Here is a 21,992-nt window from a genome sequence, read left to right as displayed (position 1 = left end):
AAGTTTAAGGAGGAATTGGCTTTAGGAGTTGAGATAATTGTGTTTGATGGGGGTATGTGTACTTTTAACCAATAGTTTCCAATTCACATTTTATCCATGAATAAGAGCCAATGATTGTCCTTGACTGAGCTCTCATTTCAGTGTCCACAGGGGCTGTTTGCTGGCAGTACTACTATAGGATAAAGACTAGACGTAGATGTATTACGTCTCGTCATTTGGGTAGATGTTTGATTTCACATCCAAGAAAATGAGGCCCAAGAGACCCACCTTAAAGTGTTTTAATATTTTATTTATAACACACACACAAACACGCATTCAAAAACAAATCAGTACTGAGCCCAGTGGAATGCTAGTAGCTGTTTGCATAGGACTTTGTTAAAATGTTTACACTTAAATAAGTATGTGAACTGTAAACTATTCCATTTTGGACTCTGGACTACTTCTTATGGGTTAATTAACCTTTTTTTTCACCCCCTGCAGAACTGGCTAGATCCCGCAAAAGAAATGAAGAGACAGCTGCGAAGTGAGTATTAAATCGTCATACTTTGAAGTTATCAAGTTAATCTTTACATCTGTGTTTTTCTATCTTTACTAAAATTCACAGGAATGTAAACTAGAATAAGATAGTGATAGAACCATCAGCTCTGTTTTGCATTCATATCATATAGGAAGTTGAGACTCAAAAATATTTCTGTAGAATCACGACTGTTTATTTTGGTCACGGCTTAGGGACTCCTGGTCAAGAGGTTGTAGACTCCTCTTCTTAAATAGTCCCTCACAGTGTCTACCACTGTGAAGCAACACCTGATCTTTGTCTCTGGGGGAAAGTATGAGAAGCTGCTTTTCTGTAACTTTCCCTTTTTATATGAAATGTACCCAAGAGAGCCCTATTACTCTTGCTTTGTCTACTTGATTTTGGCTGTGTGTCCAATTAGTTTAATTAGTAAGCATGCCTCTGGCTCCAGAGGCATATGGATACACTGCTTCTGGATGTCCTGGAGTGAGGGTTTGAGGAGTGAAGGGATTGCAAAATGATCCTTGGAGTCCTCTGAGGTGTTTGCCTTCTCTCCTCCTTTGGCCACTCTTTGTGCTCTGAGTCTGGGTTTATTCTTAGTTCTGTTTGTCCCCTTCTTCCATTTCCCCATTTGTTCTTACTGTCGTCTCCCTAAGTGACTTACGTGTCCCGCTCTATCTAACCAGCTTCAGTTCCCTCCTGTGACTGGTTTTGTGATATCCACATCACGAATCATTATCACCTCAGAACAACCTCTGATAGGGGATCTGGCTACTTAAATTACTGCAGGGTCTGTGAATGACTTAAGCAGAAAAGGGAGGGAGCCACAAACAGCTGGACTGTTCAGACAAGAGAACAAAATTCTCACCAGCCCTTTGGACGGTGGGCCCCAGAGCTGGCCAGGGAGAAGCTGTCCAGGGAGCAGGATGCTCTCTGCGCTGTTGGTTTCATTTCCCTACTTATTTATTATTCCCAGCTTATTTATTCCCAACGTTAAAACACTGGAACACATCTATGCTTTTCCCTTCGGTTCCTTTCTGTCTACCTTCCGTCTCATTTTCAATTCTCCACATTTGTTTTCTTTATTTCTCTTTCTTTCTCTCTCAGATTATTAATAATTTTGGGAGTTTTCCTATCATTTCTTTCCTTCTCTACTCTCCTTTTTTTTTTTTTTTACGGAGTGTATACCTTATTTTTCCTATTTCCTCTCCTTGTAGACTCATCTTTCTTTTCACTTTTTAAATATCTTTGATTAGAGTGACCTTCCTGATTTGACCAGGACTGTGAGGATGTGGGACTTTTAGTGCTAACTGGGGTGGTTGGTCACCCTATCTTTTGACTGTTATCCCTGGCTTTCCATCCTTCCCTCCCTCCCCCAGCCCTCTGCCCTGCATTTATTATCTTGGTGTTTCATCCATTCATGTTTGCTTCATAATAGAAAAGGGGGAAAGTAAAGAAAAGGAGTAATTAGAGATACATTATGCTTATATTATGGAAGAAACTGTACCAGAAAGCTTCGGAACTTTTTCTAGTCCCTTCTGCGGTTGTTAAAACTCTGCAAAGTGCATGAATTCAAAAAGGTATGGATGCTTGGTTCTTTCACTTTCTCTGAAACCCTACTTGCCAAGTGACCCAAACCATGGACGGAACAGGATAACCTGTGAAACATGATTGATGTTCCATTGAATTTGTTTCCTATAGTTTTGCTTTGGCTTTTGTTGCATTGTGTGTGTGTGCTTCTCCCTTCAGAGTCATGGAGCTATCCTAACTTTTGGAAGGCAAGACTCCTTCTTGCTGATTATGAATCATGGTCTTACGTTTTGATTATTTGTGAAGTTTTTTTTTTTAGAGTTGTTTCAGGATTTTTGCCCTTGTGGTTTGGCAAGAGGAATAACAGTAACACAGGATTTGGCATTTTCAAACTATTGGAACTAGTTCCCTAAATGGAATCCTGTACCGTCCTGATCATGAAAGTAGGCTGAGGAAATGAAGTTTTAGCTGTTGCATTTTACCTCTTCCTTTCTGCTTGTGTTAAAATGGATGAAAGAACTGTTTGTTCTGTCTTAGCCCAACCTCTGCAGTGATTTATTGTCATTCAGTTAACAGAGGTAAACATTAATCTTTTGTCAGTTTGACAACTGACAGCCTATCAGTTTCTGTGTAAAAGTTGCCTAAAAAATCTTTATTTTCTCAAATGTACACAAGTAAGACTATATAATATATAAGGCTATATATCTTAGGCTTGCCTGTATTAATATATAAACAATCCATAGCTAGATAGACTGTTTATATAGCTAGGTAAAAATGATAATACATAACTAAATAAAAAGTTTAGCATTATCAGTACAACTTTATCAACTTTAGAATTGGAAATAGAACCTGCAATATGTGTTCTATTAGAAACTTATCCCTGTTGTCGTATCCAGGTAAGCATGTGCTGGTGTTAATACCTAGGAAACAAATAAATAAAGATCCATTAAGAAGTGATATGATAGTCCTGTGATGACTTTGCTTAATTATGGGTTAGTAATTACCTTGAAGAAGTACATATGCATCACAGCTACCCTGGTGCTACTGGCCAAGAAATGGCATGTCTCTTAATACTCAAGAAAGTTCTATATCTTTTTTATGATGTTTTAAATGTATAGAGGGAACTTGAATCTGTTTATTAAATTTGGCAGGTTTGCGTTGTTAGTAGAATAATAATGTATTGAGCCAAAATCCAGCAAGAGTTCTGTGTATTCACAGTAGCTATTCAATAACTCTTCACTGACTTCTGAGTAGGAGGAAAGTTAGCGTGTCTACGGTGAGAAAAGAACAAAATGATCCATTGAGCAAGAGAATGGGATTCAAGAAATTTTTCTTCAACTCCCTAAATGAAAGCAACTGTGAGGCCTTCAAATATGTGTGAAATGAAATAACACACACACACACACACACACAGTTTTTATGTTTTTATTTGGAAATAACATGTACTTTGAGTATAACTCTGAATTCAGACTATTGGAATTATTTTGATCCCTTTACGAAAATAATACCTGCCCTGTGGGATCTTCCCGGACCGGGGCACGAACCAGTGTCCCCTGCATCGGCAGGCGGACTTTCAATCACTGTGCCACCAGGGGAGCCCATCATTTCTTAAATAGTTATAGTGATCATTTGATCATTACTCCTCTTCCCCCAACAATATAGAAATCCTAAATTGCTTTTTTTTAAAAAAATAAATTTATTTTATTTATTTTATTTTTGGCTGTGTTGGGTCTTTGTTGCTGAGTGCGGGCTTTTCTCTAGTTGCAGCGGGCAGGGGCTACTCTTCATTGCGGTGCACGGGCTTCTCATTGTAGTGGCTTCTCTTGTTGTGGAGCATGGGTTCTAAGCACGCGGGCTTCAGTAGTTGTGGCGCACGGGCTCAGTAGTTGTGGCGCATGGGCTCTAGAGCACAGGCTCAGTAGTTGTGGCACACGGGCTTAGTTGCTCCGCGGCTTGTGGGATCTTCCTGGACCAGGGCTCAAACCTGTGCCCCCTGCATCGGCAGGCAGACTCTTAATTACTGCACCACCAGGGAAGCCCTCTTTTTTTGTTGTTTTTAAAGTGTGGAGAATATTTGGCATCTAGAGATCCTATGGTTAAAAAATCTTATCTCAGAACTATTACATGAAGTTCATATTAAAATGTTTGCATACTGGATCACCATATAAAACATTTGTTGACATACCAGTAAATGTTTATAAAAAAGTGAACCTATTATTCTTTGATGATGGGTTATTTATGGAATTGATTTTCACTTCACTTTTGTTTTGTAAATGATATTTTCTTTAAATTAAAAAAAATTCTCTGAATTGATTTATAGCAGGACTGATCTATACTATTTGAACATTGACTTTTAAGTTTTATCAGTATAAATGGTGATTGTGTTGGTTGCATGAATAATCATGATCTTTAATAATTACAGATCTTCCTTGGCTCTTCAGCTTTAATGTGAAGTTTTATCCTCCTGATCCTTCTCAGTTGACTGAAGATATCACCAGGTACTTTACATTTATACTAAAAATGATTCTTTTTTTTTTTTTTTTTGCGGTATGCGGGCCTCTCCCGTTGCGGAGCACAGGCTCCGGACGCGCAGGCTCAGTGGCCATGGCTCACGGGCCCAGCTGCTCCGCGGCATGTGGGATCTTCCGGGACCGGGGCACGAACCCGTGTCCCCTGCATCAGCAGGCGGACTCCCAACCACTGCGCCACCAGGGAAGCCCCTAAAAATGATTCTTTACTTACAGCTCTCATTTATTTCAGTGCCCTGTGGGGGAATGATGGTAATTTTAGGATTAAAACCAAAACATTTTTTCTTAAGCTGAGTTTTAGAAGTCTCCTTGGAAGTGGATATTCCAAAATAGTTTGAAATGTTTCTGGTTTCAGAAATTTTATTCACTTTTCTTTAACTTCCCATTTATATTGAAGTAATTGAGTATTTTTTAAAAATTGCAGCAGGGACTTCCCTGGTGGTCCAGTGGTTAAGACTCCGTGCTCCCAACGCAGGGGGCCCGGGTTCTGTCCCTGGTCAGGGAACTAGATCCCGCATGCCGCAACTAAGACCTGGCACAGCCAAATAAATAAATAAATATTTTTTAAAAATGCAGCAACTTTGCTTCCTATGTTATACTTTCAAAAATCACTGGTATTTAATATTTCAGATTTTCATACTAAGATAGTTTTTTTCGTGTAACCCATATGTGCCTGTGTACTAATCTCAGCTTACAAACGTTATATAAAGGTAGAAAAATGAAAAACTTTTTAAAAGTTAATTTTTGGAAGTCTCTTGAACTGTAATTTTTACACACACACACCTGCTCCCCAGGATAAAAAACTAATAAGGTAGGCTTTCTTATGTAAGAGTCAGTAGCTGTTTCATTTCCATCTCCTCTGAGATTATCTGGACAATACAGACACATGCTTAAATTGCAAATAAAAGTTTCAGTTTAGGAGCAAGAGAGCATTTACTGATTTTGAGAGTGACTAAGTGTTTGAATGGGAACAAGGAACATTTAGAGTCCACGAGTACCTTGATATCTTAGCCCTATTTAAACTGGGTATCAGCGATTGGAATTCTTAGCTCTGGTAAGAGTAGGTCTATAGAGTGATTTGTATATATTTTTAAAAGATTATTTACCTGGCCAAGGAAAAGTGCATTCTGTATATATACTTTTGGAAAATTACAGGGTGTTAGCTAAAGCCTCTGTTTTTGATTCCGGTGGTTCCTGTGTCCTTGACGTTTTCTGCTAGGCCAGTTTTGTCATCAGATGTGAAGTTGGGTAGATATTTAAGCAAGTGCGTGATATCCATGTGAATTAGGAATAATGGAGATTTTTTTCCAAGATTGGATAAATGACAGGCCTTTTTTCCCCCCTTTTACTGATTATTGCTGAATAAGGATTTACTGATACTAATTAAGTTTTGATTGAATTAGCTTCAGCTAGTAAATAATAAATAGCAGCTCTAGCAGTGAGCTGCTTAGAGCATGAAACGTGACAGGTTGCCGTGCATAGGATATGCATGTAGGCCTCACTGCGGGAGGGCCTTTGAACAGTGCACATAACTGGGGTTTTGTGACCCAGCGCCCTCTTTGTACATACATTCCTCCTTGCAGTGATTCGTTTGGGGATGATAATCCTTTGGTGATTGCAACTTTATAGCATCGGTTAAGTGCTTTGGTTTTCTTTTTAGAGGGACCTTGAACAGTCTCCCTGCGTGTTTGGGGAAGAATGAAATAGTAGTCTAGTGAGCTAACTAAAAGCCTGAGACCAGCCTGTAGCTTTGCAGCCTAAATATTACGACTGAAATCTTCACTATGACTTGAGTGAACATCTAGAAGGTGGGATAGGCGTTTGAGGAGGGCAAGAACACAGTTCAGAATTATGTCTGAAGAATGATCTGTCCTGCCGTAGGAAGGAGACGGACTTGGGAAACTCAGGAGGCTGTTGCGGCTTTTGTTTGAAGTTTTCGGGCCGTAGCCATAGGCTTTAAAACAGAAGAAGGGATCAATGTGAAAAGTAGATACACTAATATGAGGAGGAGCAAGAAGATTTTAGTAATAGATGGGATCTTTGTGTTTAGGTCTTAACAGTGCTCTAAAATGTGGAGAACTAGTGATATTCTTGATTAGACCTAGAGAATTTGAGGATAACGTGGAATCGTAGTTTAAAATTTAGTTTGCTAAAATAAAGCAGTGATGCTCATGTTGTTCTGGGGGTCAAGGAAACACATAATTCTCCTTGGAAAGAGAGCTACTGCAGTGCTTAGAAATACTCAGACTGTAGTGATAGTGAGATGAGTTTCATTCTTAGAACATTCTGGAGCATTCGTCATGTGGCAAGTACTTTGCTAATAACTGTGGGCTTATGATGATGATAAACAGAATCCCTGCCCTGCCTGACAGGAGATTTGGGTGGTAATACAGGTGTAACTGGGGGATGGCTGATGCCATGTTCTGGGACATGCTCTCTGATGCAACAGCAAGAGCCCTGGACCACAGGCAGCGTGCCCCTTTGAACATGGTGGAGGTAGAGGCAAAAGGAGGGTGGAGCCATGACAAGCCCGCCAGGCAAAAGCATCCACAGGAAGAAGCCACCAGCTGATAGGAATGGCGGTCTCTTCAAGAATGAGGGAGGGTGCTGCCATTTTCTTGGGAGGAGTCAGTGGTAACCTTAGCAAGTGGTTCAATTCACGACTAGAAATTAGGTTTTCAAATGTTAACAAAAGGAGTTGATGGGGGACCCCCGCCAACCCTCATAAAATATAAGTAACGTGTTTTTGCACGTTATTTAATAAAAGCCAGAATCTTTTATAACTGTGTAATAATCCACTTGGAACACTGAATGATTGTTATTATAACTAATAATAACATTATTATGATTATGGCTACTAGTTATCGATTGCCAGGTACCATGCAATGTCTTTTATTTATGTTATCTAATTTTTTATCCTCATCTTTAAAGGGAAATAGAGTTCTTCCCATTTTACAGGTGGGAAGTTAGACTTAGGCAAGTAAATTAGCTTACTCAAGGTCACATGGTCAGCTCTACCAGGCTCTGAAGCCCATGATTTTTCTACTGTAAACTGAATTAGCTGCCTCTTTAGATGGGATAAATGGGCAAGTAAGGGCTTCCAAGTAGAGACTGACTTAGGATTGTTGTTAAAGGGTCTCAGGAAAAGAAATTAGTATGAAAAGCATAGAGAGGATAAAGGGTGGGTGACCTTAGCTTTTCATGTAAATCCTGAATGAAGAACTGTAGCTATTTCTTAAATTTTATTAGTCTTTATAACTTTTGAAGAGCATGCTAATCTTGATTACAGTTTTAAAGCCAAGGAGACTAAGTGATTAGAATTTCACCTGCAGTCACAAAACTCTTTTTTTGTAATAGTAAAAAATACACTGTTGCCTGAATAGCAATTCAGAATTTCCACTCTATTACTTTGCCCTCTAGATGCATTTTTTATAAATAAGTCACAAGTTTAGGAGTCCATGGAGGAAGGTGGGCTTCTTATTACAAAACACTTCTTTTGTTCTGCATTTGAAGAGTGCCTATATTATATATTTTATATTTGTTTCAGAGAAACATCAGAATCATATTTATGAGCGCTACAATCTTAACTAACTGTTCTCCCACCCTTTTGTCCCCTGTTCCTCACAGATACTTCTTGTGCCTTCAGCTCCGGGAGGACATTGCCTCAGGCCGCCTGCCCTGCTCTTTTGTGACACATGCCCTCCTGGGATCGTACACACTGCAGGCTGAACTTGGGGACTATGACCCAGAAGATCATGGCAGTCATGACCTCAGTGACTTCCAGTTTGCCCCTACACAGACGAAGGAACTGGAAGAGAAAGTGGCAGAGCTGCATAAGACCCACAGGTCTGTAGACTTGCTTACTGGAGAGAGTGACCGTGGTGGGTTTAAATGGCTTCCCTTATAGCATTTGCTGGACATTTGAGCATAGTTGATGGGATTATTCAGTTTGCTCTTGTGGAGCTTCACCTAGTGCTAGTCAAGATAACTTGGAGTCATTGAGACAGCCTTCCATTGTCTTTATGACTGTAATATGAGGAACTGTGCTCATGAGACTAAATGTTTTCATTTATTAAAAAAAATTTACTGGGCTTCCCTGGTGGCGCAGTGGTTGAGAGTCTGCCTGCCGATGCAGGGGACGCGGGTTCGTGCCCCAGTCCGGGAGGATCACACATGCCGCAGAGTGGCTGGGCCCGTGAGCCATGGCCGCTGAGCCTGCGCGTCCAGAGCCTGTGCTCCGCAACGGGAGAGGCCGCAACAGTGAGAGGCCCGTGTACCACAAAAAAAAAAATAAAAAAATTTACTTTTCCCTATGATATCTCCTGTGCCCTACTTCTAGTCCTCTCCCTTCATACACACACGTGCACACACATACACATACACACACCTGAAACAAACATACCCACATACTTGTTTGGCATTGATTATACATTTCTTCTGCCTTTTCATTATTTTTATTACCATATTTGATAAGAAAGCCAGGGAGATACTGAGGCATCAGGATTTGAGTCAGAAATGTGAGTGGTAATGGGCGTTAAGGGTAGTAAATCTATAGGTGGTTTCTTTATCCACAGAAGATGACTTTTGGTTTAACTGAGGGTTATTAATTACTTAAATACCATGTTACACTTTGAGAACTTTTATATCTGTGAAAACAAATGGTTCTCTTAAGCATGAGTTTTTAAAACTCCCAGCTACGAAATTCTAACTTGTCCCATATGGCAGAATTGAAGTTTTCAAAAATTTTGACTGAAATGATTTGAAAGGAACTTTCAGAGATTAGAGGTTTTTAAACAGACTGCCTTCACTGACTTTTCTTTAAAAAAAAAAAATGCAGTATTTGACTTTAAATATTTTCTTATTAACTTCATGCCAAGTCTGTTCAGTAGATGCCATGGGGAATGCCATGGGGAATATGAAAATTAACGGGACCCTGCTTTCTTGGAGCTTAAAATTTGTTTAGTTGGGACATGTCAGGTGTAACATCAAGCACAAGTACTTCTCATCTTTAGTATCGTCAGTCGTAATGAAATAAAATTAAGGAGAGAATTTGTCTATTTCAGAAAGATGAAATGACTTTCTATTTTTTTAATTCTTTTATTTTTAAAATGAATTTATGTTGTACCCACTATTGCTGGGGCTTTTTCCGTAGTGGAAAAAAGTGAAAGCAACTTTCTAAGATAAAAAGGATAAGTGTGGAGGGACACATCCTTGCAGTGAGTAGGTTCATATCGGAGGATCTTAAGAGAAAAATGCTGGAGGTTGAGAGTTGAGCCTTCTTCCCTGATTCCTCCTTGTCTGCACATTTAGCTGGGCTACTCCCTCCACCCCAAACTCTCCAAGCTCATGCACCCCTTTCTCTAGTTTGGTTACATTTGCTTTGCATCCACCAGTAAGATAATATTGTTTCTTTTGATTCTTAGGGGTTTATCTCCAGCACAAGCTGATTCTCAGTTCTTAGAAAATGCCAAGAGGCTTTCCATGTATGGAGTCGACCTGCATCATGCCAAGGTACCGTGCGTGGAATGGAGAGGGGGCCTCTTTCCGGTCTGTTGACTGAAGTTTTGAGAGGGCTCCAGTTGTAGACCAGCCTAGTTCACTTTCAGAAAAGGATCCTCGCCCTCACCCAAGGGACTCTATTTCTTTGGGGTTTCTAATTGGGGGGTTTATGGTTGTGGGGAGGGATCATTGATTCTCCCTCTTATTCTTTCTTCTTTTCCCAGTCTTTTAAGTTGATACCCTTTCATATATACTTATGGTAAGACTCACCTTATCAGCCTTCTTTACCCCTCGTCCTACCTTTATCCTGTCCCAGCTTTTGCTCTTGCAAGTGCTGCCTCTGTCCCAGCCCCGTCTCCCATCTGTGTCCTGGGAGAGGAGAGCAGCTCTTAGCCACCATGAAAGGGCAAGGCAGCGTGGATATGACCACTTTTCGAAAAACTGCCGGTGAAGGAGCCCTAGAGTTGGGCTTTTCCCTACAGGTCTGTTGTACTTCTTGTAAGATAAACTATGCTGGCCCAGGCTCCAGGCAATTAGACCTTCTGTCCCATGTGAGCAGTGGGAAAAGAATGGAATCATGGAGGTAGCTGATAAGAGAGGCAGGGTTTGGTGAGGAAGATGCCGGGTAACAAACATCACCTAATTCATGATCCTAGTTTGGATGATCAGGTAGTAGGGAGAGTCGGGGCGGGAGCAGTAGGTGGGGAGTACAAGAGACAAGATGAAAGATGCACTTGGTTTTGAAAAATATGTCCAGAGTCGGCTCAACATGCAGAGGGAACCTATTGTTGCCTGCTTTTAAAGGACCCGTCAGTCCCTTGGTGAGAAATCCCTAGGAAGACCTATCACCCAAAGGTATCTTCCTTCCCTTGGCCTCAGATTACTAATTCTTGCTTTTGTGTTAATAGTACTTCATATTTGCAAAGCACCCCTTTTGCCTCTGTGCCTTCCTTTGTTCTTTAAATATTTTTCCTTATTACAAAAGTAATACATCTTCATCCTAGAAAATAGAGGTGAACAGAAAAATATAAAAAGACTGAAATGTCTTTATGCAGAAACAAGCACTGTTAGTATTTTCTTGTTTTATTTAAAAAAAAAAATCTCTGAGCAGTTGAACTCACATTTTAAAAATGAGATTATACCATGAGTATTATTTCATAAATTTTTTTTTTAACTTGCTCTTATAAACACTTCTCCATGTTAGTAAATAGTCTTTGGCAGCAACATTTTTAACTGCTGCGTGCTGTATACCCTTAATTTTTAAAAGTACTTTCACTTACACTATCTCATTTAAGGGTCGGATGTTTTTGTTTTTACAAAAACTACATAAAACAGAATGCATATGGCTTGTTACACTATCTGGCTTGTTGCCTCAAGCCACATAGTGTAAAGTAGTCCCATCTGTGTGATGTCTGCTGATAAATCCTACTAGGAGGTAAAACAGATCTTCTCCACACTTGAGTGTCTTGTAGCTCATTTCTCTGTATGATGGGGACAGGCTGGGTCAGCAGGCAAACAGAAATAAGGGAGGGAGGACAGAGCAGATTTGGTATCAGAAAGACGCCCAGAGCCCACCTCTCCTCTAAACCCTGTTATTCTTGCCACACGTGAATCTTACATCTGCTGCTTTCGTTGATCATTAGTGAGAAAGCAGTCCTTAGATGACAGTCCTGGAAGGTTTCGGGATTCTTGTTTTTGAAGTTGTATGTTAGAAAAGTAAAAAAGTTGCTGGTTTTGTTATAAGTGTAATTTCAGTTCTTGCTGTGTGGTTAGGAGTAGATCACTTAAAAAAATCAGAATAACACGCATTCATTCAACTTATCATCTGGTGGACTTAGATAATATCTGATGCACAAGATATTTGCAGCTCATGGGAAAAAAATCTGTAGCAATGTAAGAGAACTTTTCATGTATTTAAGTTTTGTGCCTGTATACATTTTTCATTACCTTGAGATCATATTTAAAAATTATGTTTTAATTAATATTTTATCGTCAGAAGAGTCCTTAATGGCACACTTATGTTAGGACAAGGTGAGGGTGTTGAATAAAAGGGCTCTTGACAAAGATAGAAGGAAACCACAAGAGTAGAATGATGCCCATGAGCTGGTAACAGCAGCTCTCCTAACCCCTCTGGGTGGGGGGGCGGGGGGTGAGGCAAAGAGTAGTTGCCAGAAGCCAGGGGAGGGATCTGTGTGGAGAGGGCTGTCTTGAGAGGAGCTGCGATTGTCCAGGATATAGCCACCGTGATTCGACCACACAAGGAAGGAGTCTGGGTATTAAAACCCCTGACCTCCTTGCCCTCCTCCCTGTCTCTGATCTTCTTCAGGAACTTTCCATTGGCTGAAGTCAGTGGGAGCGGGATCCTGTTGATGTCCATATGGGGTGGCTTCCTAAGGCAGTGAGCAAGGTGGAGAAGATGCCCCCCCCCTTTTTTTTTTTTGGCGGTACGCGGGCCTCTCACTGCTGTGGCCTCTCCCGTTGCGGAGCACAGGCTCAGCGGCCATGGCTCACGGGCCCAGCCGCTCCACGGCACGTGGGATCCTCCCAGACCGGGGCACAAACCCGTGTCCCCTGCATCAGCAGGCGGACTCTCAACCACTGCACCACCAGGGAAGCCCAAGATGCTCCTTTTTATTAGTTTATTTTTCTGACTTTGTTGCTGAATGGCAGAAGTCAAATATGGAGAACTAAGGCATGCTTTTTTTCTCTTTAACTTCTTTCCCTTATCTGTAATTTCTATTCACACAAATACTGATAATTGTAAAACAATATGTGGAACAATCGAACCTCAGCTGATTTACTTGGATCCAGATTGTGTTTATTTTTCAGTCAGATAAAATAGCTTCAATGTCCTGTTGAAAGATTGCCTCACACTAGAGATAGCTTTGTTTAATGTTTCAAATGAGGGTTGCCTCCTTATTTGTGCTGAGAACATGCTGTCTTGGGTAATCTTCCGGCCTGCTCCCTGTGTCCCTGGCCAGTGATATTTTGGGCAAACACGTCATTTGTGTCTGGTGCCAAATTGCTTAGGCACCTGTGCCTGGTTCACTCTGACTTTTTACTCTGTTCCTAGAGAGAACTGTGGCTGTCAGGATATGGGTGAATAAAGCACCTTTGTAGATGAGATTTTTAAACCTGCTCAGATGGTCTAATGTAATTTTTTTTTTTTTTTTTGCGGTACGCGGGCCTCTCACTGCCGTGGCCTCTCCCGTTGCGGAGCACAGGCTCCGGACGCGCAGGCTCAGCGGCCATGGCTCACGGGCCCAGCCGCTCCGCGGCACGTGGGATCTTCCCAGACCGGGGCACGAACCCGTGTCCCCTGCATCGGCAGGCGGACTCTCAACCACTGCGCCACCAGGGAAGCCCCAGTCTAATGGAATTTTATTTGTATACATGAGTTGTTCACATATCACAGCAGTGAATGCCATTGGCATCAGTTACCTAGTACTGTATTTCTATTTTTAAAAAACTGAAATAAATTGCGTTAAATTGTTCTCAGTAACAAGGCAGTTGAAATGTTTTAGTTTTATTGACTCGAACCTAGACTATGTGGGGTTTGTTTCAGCATATTTTGTGAGAATTTGTTCCATGTTAATTTCTAAAAATGTGAATATCTCTGAATAATAATCTTCAATTTTCCGTATCTTGAATGAGATCTAGTTCTTCTCTTAAAGATATTTGAATATTGTACATATTAGATCTTCAAGCACTACTTGAAATGTGAGGAGGCAGATTTTTACTTTTGTCTGTAAATGTATTTGATTAAAAAAAAAATCTTTCAGGCTGGCGATTATTCTAGATTGTCATCTTTTCCAAATTAAAACGCCGAGGAAAGAAAACAATAAGTTCAAGAATAGTCTGTAGTCTATTTGAACTATGCCAGCCAAAGGAATGTTGTAATGAGAACGGGATGTCAGCAGTTAGTGTTATTGAAAAACTGCTTGGAAGAATTCAAAGATTTCAACACCGTCAGCCTAGAAGAGAAATTTTCTATGAGGAGTTGGTGTTCTCCAGAATATAGATGTTACTTAACAGCTGTTAGCTAGCATAATCCTCTGAGATAAATTTGCCTACAGTAAAATGGCTGACTGCACCTTAGGGTAAGCCGACAGACTGTCCCCAGGGGCTGGAATAGCCTCTAGGAAACATGTTTTATCTCCCGTATCTTCAGGATGTCCAAATTGAGGTCTATTTCCTTTCCTCCCTTTTAGCTCTTACAGCCGAGCTCGAGGACATATGAGTTAGGCCTTTTGAAGAATGTTGTGTCCTGTAGTCATGTTGCCATATCTCAAATCTGACCCCTCAAGAGGAATATCTAGGTTTAAGATGTGTTGTATGTCCTACTGTTTCTATTAACTTGTGTACAATCACTGCAGTTGAAATACAGACCTGTTAAATTGGCATTCCTGATCATGGTTTGAGGGGCATCATTGACTTCCCTACCTATATAACATTCACAGCTCTAACCATGGTCAAATGGCTTATGGTTGGCAGGACTCAGAAGGCGTGGACATCAAGCTGGGCGTGTGTGCTAATGGGCTTCTCATCTACAAAGACAGACTGAGAATCAATCGTTTTGCTTGGCCGAAAATCCTGAAAATCTCCTATAAGCGCAGTAACTTCTACATAAAAGTTAGGCCAGCAGAGGTAAGCAGAGTCATGTAGCCCTTGGCATATCTAATTGGGCTTTGTCAGTGTTCTCCTTTATGGCCACGAACTATCAGAATTCTTTTCCATTGAATGTTAAGAAAATGAACTATTATTTATTCCTCCGTGGTAAAAAAAAAAAAAAAAAAAAGAGGGTTTTTGATGATAAACTTGCATATATGTATTCCTGTTGATAAAACAAAACAAGCAACAGCCACAATTTCACAGAAAAGGAAAAGTAGTCAGTGCCTGCCACATCTGGGGGGGGGGCTCATTTTTCTTTTATCTTTGCATCAGCTAAGTGGTCAAGATCGATAGGAAGGTGGTAAAATGAATTTTAGTGGACATTGAGGGATAGCTAATTTATGTCAGTAGTTGATATTTGCCCTTTTTCAAGAAGAACAATTACTTAATGAAATATCTGAATCCATGTTTTTCAGTAGCTTCTAATCAGCTCTTAAGAGATATGCTGATTTGTTTTATGGATTTATTCTAGCTGGAACAGTTTGAGAGCACCATTGGCTTTAAACTGCCAAACCATCGGGCAGCGAAAAGGTTATGGAAAGTGTGCGTGGAACATCATACTTTCTACAGGTAATTTTGAGAAAACAGCTTGGGATTCATGAAAACAGATCTTGGTACCCTCTAGATCCTAGGAGGGGGCAGTGGATAGCGTGGCAGACGCAGCTAGAACTGCTTTATGGTTCTTTGCTCTCCCTCTTGGTGTATCTGTTTCTGTCACCATTGCCATGCTAATCCTGGCTCAGAACTGCTCTGCCTCTGCAGTGGTCCCTCACTCCAGTTGCCCTTCACCACCATACCCTCCCACCCCGGCGGCCGCTCTTTCACTGTCACTCACCTTAGGCTTCACTTAGTTGCTCTTATCAGCTCCCTCCTGTCTTACTTCTTTCCCAGCCAGACCAACCCTGAACCCTGTGCTCTGTCCCTTTGCTACTTTGTTAGGAGTGTTCTCCCTGCTAAGTCCCTGTCCCTTTTTGCACATCAGCCTCCACTCTCCTGGTCCTGGATGAGTCCTGTGTCCCGACCTCACCATTTCTATACCTGTGCTACCACGTGTTGCTTTCAGTAGCATAACTATCCAGGCAGACACACTCACACAGCGCTTTGGGTTGGTGCAGTTGTAGAGAGATCATTTCCCATGTAAGCTGGATCCTAGTGCCACCATCACAAATATTCCTGGTCTTCTTGAGCGCCAGGGCACCCTGGCCCCTCTGCTCAGATGCCCTTCATTGGAAGGTGTGCTGATAGTAGACGCTGTGGGTCATGAGCATTCTTGGTTTCATGCATCTTCTCCTTTTCTCTTTTTGTCTATAATTTAGCATCGTTTCCCTCTCCCTTCATTCATTCTTTTCTTCCTCTCCTGTTTCAAGAAAGAGCATATATAGAACTTTTATTCCTCTACCTTGATCCCTTGTTTCATGCCTCACGTAGGATTGTGCTTTGTAAATCATGTGCCCCCAGTGAGTGGCTTCAATGAGTTCTTTGGCCAATAAACATGTCCATGTCTTGCTCTCTGAAAAACCAAAAAACCCCAGAAGATCTCCTTAGACCTTTTAGCCTCCTATAGCTTTTGTCCTGTCTCCTTTCATACTTTTATTCAGGGGCATACTTATTAACATTGCTTTTCTTAGCAAAGTGTGGTTTGCTGATCTTCCTTTTCTCTGTTTCCTCAGTTTCCTATTACTGCAGTCTAGATAGCTGTGATGTCTAGACCCTTCATCTTTAAAGTTTTTGCTTTGCACTCTTAAGGTCTAATGCTGCCCCTCCACATACTAGATGTGTGATTGTAGGTAAGTTACTCAACCTTTGTGAGTCTCTCCCTTTCATCATTTGTGTGATGGTGGTAATGATAATAGTGCCTATATTACAGGGTTGTTTTGAAAACTAAATGATATAGCTCACGTGAAACAAACTTAGAACCATTTCTGGTATGAAATAATGTTTATCATTATCATCATTATTCTTAGTTTTGTGGCATAGTGTGCTATTTATTTTCAAAACTGCTCTAATATACTCATTTCAGAGGAGTCATATTACCATTGACTTAAATCACCAAAAAGATTCTTTTAGAGAGAACTCATAAATGTTTGTGGTCAACACTTTTTTGTTTTGGTACTAGTTTCTGTTTAATTGTAGCTTAATTGCTTAAGGATTTCTTTGTGCTCAGAAAATTAATCTGTAATCTAATACTTTGTGTATGTGGTCACCAGTGCCAGTTGGGCAAGAAAGCACTTTATCTCAGTTTGACATAAACAGAATAAAAATCCTCTAGTTAATGATTTTCCCTCTTTTGCATTATGACTTAAATCTGCCTTTAAAATATTTTCCTTGTATTTCTTGGATTTATATTTTTTGTAAACTGGAAGTAAGAGAAAATCCTCATATGGAGCTGCTCATTCTGGGAAGATGTGGCCTTTGGTTGAGATATAGTCAACTGAAGTGAACCTGCAGAAGGGTAGCAGATAACCCAGTCTCACTCTCCTGTTTGCCTTTAGTCTTTTTTTTTTTTCTTTTTAAATTATTTTATTGTGGCAAGATCACTTAACAAATTTTAAATGTATAATATATTATTATTGACTGTAGGTACAGTGTTGTATAGCAGCTTTCTAGAGCTTATTTATCTTATTTAATTGAAATTTTTTGCCTGGTGATTAACAACTCCCCGTCGTACCCTCCCTCCAGCCCCTGGTAACCACCATTCCAGTCTTTGATTCTGTGAATTTTGACTCTTTTGGATACATCATATAGGTAGAATTATGTAGTACTTGGCTTTCTGTGTCTGGCTTGTTTCACTTAGCGTAATGTTCTCAAGGTCCCTCCTTGAGATGGGCCATTCCATCTCAAGGATGTTACATTCCAGAATGTAACAGGTCCATTCTGTTACATACTGCAGAATATCCTTCTATTTTAAAGGCTGAATAGTATTCCATTGTATGTATATCCTGTATTTCCTTTATCCATTCATTTGTAGATGGATGGTGAGGTTGTTTCCGTATCTTAGTTATTGTGACTCGTGGTATAATGAACATGGGAATGCTAATATCTCTTTGAGATCCTGATTTCAGATCTTTTGGAAAAATACCCAGATGTGGGACTGATGGCTCATGTGGTGGTTCTATTTTTAATTTTTTGAGGAGCCTCCTTACTGTCTCACATAGCTTCTGTACCATTTTGTATTCCCACCAATAGTATGCAGGGGTCTCAGTTTCTCCACATTCTCGCCAGCACTTGTTGTCTTTTGTTTAGTTTTTAAAATTTTGTGGAGGAGGGGTATTTCCTTTTGGGTCATGATGGCATGTTTCTCCTTTGAGATATTTTTTAGAAATGTCTCTTTTTGTCCACTTGTTGATCTCCCAGTACCTACAGGGCATGCTTCGTGAATGGATGATAAAATAAATGTGATTTAGCCAACTTGTTTTTCAAGGAGAATGAGCATTTCTTAATTACTGCACTGATAAACTTGCCAATGACCCTTTTTTCTATACATCATTGCTTTCTTACACGGCTTTCTTAGACCGTAGCTAGCTGGATTGCAAGGTAGGGAAACCCACCATATTCAGCCCATCAGGAGACAGTGCATGGTAAATGACCACATTTCTCATCCTGCCCCTGGTGCTCATTATGAGTGTGCCGAGACATTTAATCTTTCAGCGTCCCAGGTTCATTCACTGTTAGAGAAAGAGATTACAGAGCACAGACAACAGTTAATTTCTGGTCTAAATGTCTAGTATTCCGGCTTTCTAATTTAAGAATATAGAGCTTTTTCCAAAGTACAGTTTGAGGCACTGACGTATTCAGATTATGCTTTCTCAGCAACATCATCTCTGTCTCCTTTGAAAATCTATTGGCAGAAAATGGAAGTTTTCGAGGAACACTTCTGCTAGCCTCTATGACAAGACTAAAGCCAAGAGTGTATTAGTTCTTTTTACATCAGTCTCATTCTAACACGTTGTTTTCCTGGGTTGATATGATAGAGAATCCTGAACTGATGGGGAGCACCTCTTGTATTACTACATGTAGCTTTACCTTGACTTGAATCTCTTTTCATTGCTCGTTAAGCAGAAGATTTCTAAAAGTTGAGCAGAAATGCTAGTAATACTCGGAACGGTAAAGAACTCTTTAAGAAATCACTCTTCTTTGGATAATGATAGGAAAAAGTTTTGGTGGAGTTCTCCATATTCTGGAATTGTCAGCTGCAGTCTTCTTATTTAATACATTCTCTAAGAGCTCTGGGATTACCTTTTTTTAAGATGTTTTGCCAGCTCTTCATCAGGCAGTGAAGGCAAGATAAGTTCAGTTGTATACCAGACAAGATTGGCTCACTTACTAAAACCGCGCTTTCACATAAGTCTGGAAGTACTTGCCATCAGGAGTTTTGTACTTCATTCATTACGGACCTGGGGTTTAAGCAGGAGATTTGTGCTGGCAAGAAAGGGTGTTTGTCATCCCTACAGATCCACTGTGCGGTGTTCTTCATGGGACACCATCACTTGATGGGACAGATTCCTGAGTTAGACGTTCTTTCCCAGAGAAATAGACATAAATATTAAGAATTACTAATGGTAATGGACTGCTACTTGGCACTTCTGGCTTGGAGCAAGAATTCGGACATATGTGTTTATATAAATGATTTAAGTTAATACAAATAAATAACCTTTGATATACACTGAAAACAGCTGCGTTTTTGCTCTGGTTGAGGAAAACATTATTCATGAATATGTGAATGAGGATTTATTCATCTTATCATTATCATAAAGCTCTGTATATAGGAGGGTTTATAAATAATGTTGATTTTTATTAGAAAGTTTAGGCAGCATTTTTTGGACCAAATAATCATACTTAATGAAATGAGATATTAAAATATATAGTTTCAAAGTTAAAAAAAATCCATAAAGTCTAATTTTGTTCCCTTTTTCCACCACAGGCTTGTGTCTCCAGAGCAGCCACCAAAGGCCAAGTTCCTGACCTTGGGGTCCAAATTCCGCTACAGCGGCCGTACCCAAGCGCAGACCCGCCAGGCCAGCACCCTCATTGATAGGCCGGCACCGCACTTTGAACGCACTTCTAGTAAGCGGGTCTCCAGGAGTCTAGATGGAGGTAAACACATTTATTAGGATTCTGGATTCCATTAATCTTCTTCTAACCCAGTGGGATCAGAAAATGTTGATCTACTTATTAATAAGATCCCCAGAAATACCCTAGAGGGAGAGCCATTCTTTTTTCCTGAGTAAATAAAATACTATTACTTACACTCATAAGAAAATAATTTTATAGTGTTTTGAAGTTGTCATTCTGAACGTAAATTTTCTTGGCACTGTAAATACACACAAATATCAGTTGAGTTCTTGTTGATGAGATGTTGGACAGATGTTTTTACTGGTCTGACTTAATCGTGATACATGTTATGTGACTTAATTTCTTGAACTTGTTAAGTAATGGCAAACATGTAATTCCAAGGGTTTTTGGTGTGATAGCATATATAGAACTTTTATTCAAAGGAACGTAAAACATCCATTGCATCATCACATTTTTGAATTTAAAAACCCTTACTAAAGCTTAACAGACATTCTAGCATACGGGAAACCATTCACAGCTTCCAAGGATTAGTTTAAACGCAGTGTTTAACAAAAAGGAAATATAGTGTGTTCATCTGTTCTTACATCCAAGGGGGGAGACATGTATAACTTTTTTCTATTAGAATTCTCATTTAGCTACATATATGTAGTTTTTAAATAAATTACACATGGAAATAAATTGATGTTGCTTCCCTTCATTTTATATATATATCTTATTACCTGTCTAATTTTGGGTTAATAGCAGGTTTCCTATAAAAGAGCTGAGGTTAATTTTGTATTAGAATGCTTTAAAAATTTTTTTTTTCTTTCTACCTAATAGCACGTAATTGGTATGGATACCTTTCTACCAGAAGTAGTTCTGCAACATTTTTTGGCTGATGAATCTCAAAACATATACACAAAAATAGTAATGCTAAATTGGAAATTTTCTATTTTACTACTGTTTATCAGCAAAAACCTGGTTTTGATTGTTATTACTGATACCTTTCTGAAACACGAACTTGAACAACTTATGTTTCAAATAATCAGCTGAACTGAACAGATTGGATATGCTAATAGATAAAAATCTTCTCTCAGTAGTGAAGGACTGACACTCCTTGGCCTTGATCTATTTTTCCTGGAATAAACTTAGAAAACAGATCCAGCCAGACACACAGATACTTCCCAAGTTTTGTTGGTGGGCATTTTGGTACATATAGTTATTGAATCTTGCTTCTGGAGAATCTTTCATATAGTTTTATGAGACCACAGAAAAAAATGCGCAACAGAATCATAAATTGTGGTTCAAATAAATGTCCACGTTCCCAAATGCAGTGATATAAATTTAGTGAATTAGTACTGCATGATAGTTGTCAGAGTATCTTTTAGCTCATCAACAACTGAGTACTTTTTCCAAGTAAATCCAAAAAATGTGCCCGGTTATGTAAATATTTCACAAGTCTTGCCCCTTGTCACAGAGAATTTATACAAGTGCTGAATAAATGTGATCAGTGTCATTTAATGCCTGAGAGAAATCATTCCTCTTTCTGGAACACTGTCCTTTTTAGCCTTTGTTTTAAGCTATGAGGTTTTTATAACTCTCATGTTGTGAATTTTAGGGCTTAAAAAGAGCAGTAAAACTACTGTTTTTTCTTTGAGGTATATAAACTGTGCTCAAGGAAGCCCACCATCTTGTATGCGCAGTTAGCGCAGAGGGTTATAGTGGGTCCGTATCTGAAGACAATGATTTTCACAAGTAAAAGCAACAAACATGGCACAGTAATCCATTATTTTTCCTTTTGTGTTTTGGACACTGTAATTCATCAGATGGGCCAGACATTCAAAAGGATTATTGTGTTGTTGTGAGAAATAGGAGGCTTTTCATGCCAATACATGACCAGACAGGGAACTATTTGGATAGGGCTTATGTTCTTTTTTTCCCCCAGAGCAAAGCTAGGCTGTAACCTGGTACTGAGCTCTATTTTCCCCATCGCACCATCCATATACCTTTTGTTGTTGTTGTTGATATGTGTTATGTTTTCTTTCTCCTGTTTTTTAAACAGGCTATTTAAATACATAAATATTCTTCACTTTAAGATTTGACAAGTTAAGTCTTTTAGTGATTATGTAGAAAGTAAAAATCAATGTGATATCTAGAGATCAAATGTCAAAATAAAAATTAATCTAGGATAGCTATTT

At 39.7% G+C, this 21,992-nt stretch overlaps 1 protein-coding gene across 18 annotated transcripts in view; it reads left to right on the top strand.

Moving 5' to 3' along the window:
* EPB41L2 (erythrocyte membrane protein band 4.1 like 2) overlaps positions 1–21,992 on the top strand; it is a 268,070-nt gene that overhangs the window by 144,035 nt on the left and 102,043 nt on the right. For all 18 annotated transcript variants that reach the window (XM_029223494.1, XM_029223483.1, XM_029223501.1 and 15 more), the window contains 7 exons: positions 481–523; positions 4,467–4,542; positions 8,200–8,418; positions 9,996–10,083; positions 14,566–14,718; positions 15,215–15,312; positions 19,664–19,836. In XM_029223494.1, coding sequence (XP_029079327.1) covers positions 481–523; positions 4,467–4,542; positions 8,200–8,418; positions 9,996–10,083; positions 14,566–14,718; positions 15,215–15,312; positions 19,664–19,836 — 850 coding nt within the window. The remainder of the gene's footprint in view (positions 1–480; positions 524–4,466; positions 4,543–8,199; positions 8,419–9,995; positions 10,084–14,565; positions 14,719–15,214; positions 15,313–19,663; positions 19,837–21,992) is intronic.

This window comes from Monodon monoceros, unplaced genomic scaffold (genome assembly GCF_005190385.1).
Source record: "Monodon monoceros isolate NGI ecotype Baffin Bay Population unplaced genomic scaffold, NGI_Narwhal_1 Super_Scaffold_15, whole genome shotgun sequence".
NCBI classification, from domain to species: domain Eukaryota; kingdom Metazoa; phylum Chordata; class Mammalia; order Artiodactyla; family Monodontidae; genus Monodon; species Monodon monoceros.
This window is presented reverse-complemented; position numbering and strand designations above follow the sequence as displayed.